The sequence below is a fragment of the Brassica napus genome, chromosome C5 (genome assembly GCF_020379485.1).
Source record: "Brassica napus cultivar Da-Ae chromosome C5, Da-Ae, whole genome shotgun sequence".
Classification (NCBI taxonomy): Eukaryota; Viridiplantae; Streptophyta; class Magnoliopsida; order Brassicales; family Brassicaceae; genus Brassica; species Brassica napus.
The window spans coordinates 34,692,213-34,697,110 of NC_063448.1; the positions used below are offsets into that span (position 1 = coordinate 34,692,213).

The window sequence follows — 4,898 nt, forward strand, 5'->3', positions numbered from 1 at the left end:
TTTACTCAAACCAAACCGAAATCAAATAAATTGGCTTGGTACAGTTCGAAACATTTCAAAACGAACCACAAAATAGAAAAGGGTTGGTTTACAAAGTGAGAGTATATATAAATGTGAGAAAAAGGATGTGATTAAGAGAAAGAGAAAGAGAGAGAGTTTGGATCTATTCCTGCTTGGAACGAGCAACCCTTGCACGATGCCTGAGCTCAGCTCTTTTCCATTTTACAATAAGGTAGCAAAGCGATAAAAGTGTGTTTATCTGTCAAAACAAACAAACACTTCCATAAAACTATCCAAGTTTATAATCATAAACATGCTTACTAACACAACATTTCATTCGTTTTTTTTCATTCACTGTATTCTCCATTTTAACAGTCCCTAGTTGAAGCTCACATGACACTGTTCTCAAGTCAAAAACAAAACATTTATGCACTGCTAACAAAACATGGTTCATGAAACCAGAAAGGGAAAGAGACTAAGCACATACCAGGATTATCATTGCAATTACAAGAAGTGGCCCTGACCAGAGAACAGATAGGAAGGCTCCCTGCGGGTCAAAGTAGTTTTGAGTTGAGAAGCTCTTCCAGTTTTTTCTCAAGACCCGGTTGAGACTCTCTGCATAGTATACTCCACCCACTGCAGTTGTCATTATTAATTACATGTAGTAAGAAAACATACTCTTAACATATGCAGTGTCAAGGCACAGACGGGAGATGCTAGTCATTAAGATTATATGCTCTAAACTATAAACGTTTGTGTTGTCCTATGGATATCATATTTTCCTTTCAGTATCCATTTATCCATATGAATCTTTGTACTCAAGCAAACATGAAATCTAGTATAGGCTAGTCTTAAAGGAAGAGATATGTAGATCTGCATGACAGAAGTGTCAAAAATAGCTCCCCAATCACTTGATACAATATGAAAACTGTAAACTAGCCCAGTGAGATCATTGGATAAAAGAAAGAGCACTGAAGGGTAAAAGCAGAAACGTCTAAAAGAGAGCTTACAAGCCAATAAGAACAAGAACATATGGAAGTTGAAATGCCTTCTCGAAATAAGAGTCACAATTAGCACCAGAGAATGAAACGCCATTAATCCCATTATCCAAGGTTCCTGAAAAAAACATTAATATTTAGCCACAAACCCAGATGAGGTATTGAATCCAAATCACAGAATGAAACGTAACCCTACAATACCAATAATGCAACTCTGCTGATGATCATAAAAGGAAAAGAGACTCATTATTACCTTCCAATCAATAGCGTGGAAAAAACCCATGAAATTCTCGTAGGCAGGTTGTAATCCGGTTCGGAGATCTCCGGAGAGTTTCTGGATCAGATCCGACATCAGATCCATCTGCTGCTCCATCGCCGATCTTATTTCTTCCATTGTCTGCTCAAATTCACCCCAATAAGAAAACCCAGATCCCAGTTTGTAATCTCAGGCGCTGCTAAACAGTTCACACTCTCCAATCAAACCAAATCCCTTTTCCTCCTTCGATTTTTATTGTTCACAGTTTCCAGTTCTCAAACCTTCTTCTGTCCAACGAGTTTAAACTTCAGCAACAAAATCTGTACAAATAAAGTATAAAAACGGCCTCGTATTTCTACATTTTTTTTAATAATGAACTAAGTAATTTTTTCGTGCTTATACAGGAATAATAAATATCAACAAAATAATATATCATAAAAACTGATTACAATTTTATTTTAAATTATTTATATGTATGATTTTGTATGAATAGTATTATGTTATCATCCCCCAATATATTAATTGAGAAGCATTTGAAAAATTAGAACCTTAATTTTGTATTAATTAAAAAAAACTTCAAATTCTAGGTGACACTCTAAATGCCTTATAAATTTCATTTCAAAGAATTCTAGAGCATCTAATATAAAGTATAGTTTAATCTAATGGTGTCACATTATTCCATAATTATATAACACTAGAGAACATTATATTAACCTAAAATATATGAAGTGTGTATTCTTTCCTTAAATAAAAGCTACGGAATTACCTAATATGATTTACATATATACGAGAATTAATGATTATGAATAATAAAGATTTGATAACAATTTTTGCATCCTTCTTCTTTTTTGTTTAAATTTATATTATTAAAAAACTTAAACAATCACATTAACCATATAATAAAAAATTAGATTTTTTCTTATATGTTATATTTTGAATTTTTTAAAATGACTTTAAATTACAAAAATGAAGAAACTTTTATATGTTATATTTTTTTTTAAACGACTTTAAAATACAAAAAATGAGGACACCTTATATGTTATATTTTTCTTATATGTTAGAATTTTCTTATATGTTATATTTTGAATTTTTTTAAAACGACTTTAAATTACAAAAATGTAAGTTTTCCTTAAGTATACGACTAAAAACATTAAAATGACATGTATCAATTCGATGGTTGATTTGAAAGCTTTCAAAACCATATGGAAGATAAAAGTCAAAATAATTCAACTGTGAAAACAATACTGTTTATTTTTTTCAAGAATGTGTTTGCAGGAAAAAATAAGGTTTTTATGTCATAATTTGTTTAACGTCCGCTAGAGAACATTATATTAACCTATAATATAAGAAATGTGTATTCTTTCCTTAAATAAAAACTACAGAATTACCTAATATGATTTACATATATATGACAATTATGATTATGAATAATAAAGATTTGATAACAATTTTTTCATCCTTCTTCATTTTTTTTTAATTTTATATTATTAAAAAAATAAACAATCACATTAACCATATAATAAAAAAATTAGATTTTTTTCTTATATGTTATATTTTAAATTTTTTAAAATGACTTTAAATTACAAAAATAAGGAAACCTTATAAGTTATTTTTTTTTTTAAAACGACTTTAAAATACAAAAATGAGGACACGTTATATGTTAGATTTTTTCTTATATGTTATATTTTGAATTTTTTAAAACAACTTTAAATTACAAAAATGTAAGTTTTCCTTATGTATACGACTAAAAACATTAAAATGACATGTATCAGTTCGATGGTTGATTTGAAAGCTTTCAAAACCATATGTAAGTTAAAAGTCAAAATAATTCAACTGTAAAAATAATACTATTCACTTTTTCAAAATTGCGTTCGAGAAAAAAAATAAGGTTTTTATGTCATAATTTGTTTAATGTCCACTAGAGAACATTATATTAACCTAAAATATAAGAAGTGTGTATTCGTTCCCTAAATAAAAGTTACGAATTTACCTAATATGATTTACATATATATGGCAATTAATGATTATGAATAATAAAGATTTGATAACAATTTTTGCATCCTTCTTCATTTTGTTTAATTTTATATTATTAAAAAAAATAAACAATCACATTAACCATATAATAAAAAATTAGATTTTTTCTTATATGTTATATTTTAAATTTTTTAAAATGACTTTAAATTACAAAAATGAAGAAACCTTATATGTTATTTTTTTTTAAAAAACAACTTTAAAATACAAAAATGAGGACACCTTATATGTTAGATTTTTCTTATATGTTAGATTTTTTCTTAGATGTTATATTTTGAATTTTTTAAGACGACTTTAAATTACAAAAATGTAAGTTTTCCTTAAGTATACGACTAAAAACATTAAAATGACATGTATCAATTCGATGGTTGATTTGAAAGTTTTCAAAACCATATTGAAGATAAAAGTCAAAATAATTCAACTGTGAAAACAATACTGTTCACTTTTTTCAAGAATGTGTTCGATGGAAAAAATAAGGTTTTTATGTCATAATTTGTTTAATGTCCAATCCGATCAACCCATGATGTATTAATTATAGTTTTGTTCCATTATTTTTAATAAAAATTGATCCGATCCATCGGAAAGAAATTATATAATAACAACAAAAAATATTTTATATATATAAATAAAATGATCACATATATAAAAAAAACTATCGATAATATATACAAATAAACTCACCCTGCGCAAGGTGCATGTCTTATCCTAGTACAATACTAAAAGGCAAATATAAGCCATGGAGAGGATGTTCACGTAAGATAGGAAAATCAACTAATCAGAGAGCCCGAAGTTGCCACGACATAAATATATGGCAGTTACCTCTAAGTCATTGAAACTTTCTTGGACACATATACAAGAATCACTAAGTATGTAATCATAAACTCTTATGTATAGTTACAATAATATGAATTCAACTTTCAAGACTCCGATACTTTGTTTTGTAAAAAAAGAAAACTAAGTGACTAAGCTAATATATTCTTTGAAAGTGTGAGAACATTGACAAATATGAAAAAGCATAGATTTTTGTTTTCGTGACAAAGTTAAGAATTTTGTAAAAGTAAGTTTAACATATAAATTTTCGCGACAAATATGAAAAAGCATATATTTTTGTACAATTTTGACAAAACAACTCAAAACAAGAATTTTGTAAAACTAAGTTTAACATATAAATTTTCGTGACAAATATAAAAAAGCATAGATTTTTGTACAATTTTGACAAAACAACTCAAAACATAGTTCTCTAATGTTTTAATAAAGTATTATTTAAGGGTGCAATAATTAAATATATCAATTCAATAAATTTTGTAATTTATAGACAAAACAATAACACAACAAATTTTGAAACATTTTTTTAACCTATCGATTTCTTTTCATGAGAATCCAACTAAACAAGATAAAAAAACAATTAAATTTACAAATATTTAATTACCATTTAATTCAATTTTGATTAATTTCAAATTTTAATAATGTATCTTTTTGAAGTTACAAAAAAATATTGTTCTTTCTTTATTACACTAGCATTATATATAGATTCTATATACACAAATAAATATAATATAACAACGTAAGCTTGTTTTCCCCGATTCATATGAAAACTTTTTAAGTTATCCACC

General features: G+C 26.9%; 1 protein-coding gene across 2 annotated transcripts; it reads right to left on the minus strand.

Annotated features, from left to right (window-relative positions):
• LOC125586846 (transmembrane protein 18-like) lies at window positions 1-1,615 on the minus strand. 2 transcript variants are annotated; one of them, XM_048756598.1, is made up of 4 exons: window positions 1,252-1,615; window positions 1,011-1,116; window positions 488-636; window positions 1-259 (listed from the first exon to the last, which is right to left on the minus strand). In XM_048756598.1, the coding sequence occupies exons 1-4, from the start codon at window positions 1,390-1,392 to the stop codon at window positions 164-166; spliced, it is 492 nt and encodes a 163-aa protein (XP_048612555.1). In that variant the 5' UTR covers window positions 1,393-1,615; the 3' UTR covers window positions 1-163. The 2 variants fall into 2 exon arrangements, with proteins under 2 accessions (XP_048612555.1, XP_048612556.1); XM_048756599.1 differs by having other exon boundaries at window positions 232-399; window positions 1,252-1,593.
• Between the last annotated feature and the right edge of the window lie 3,283 nt (window positions 1,616-4,898).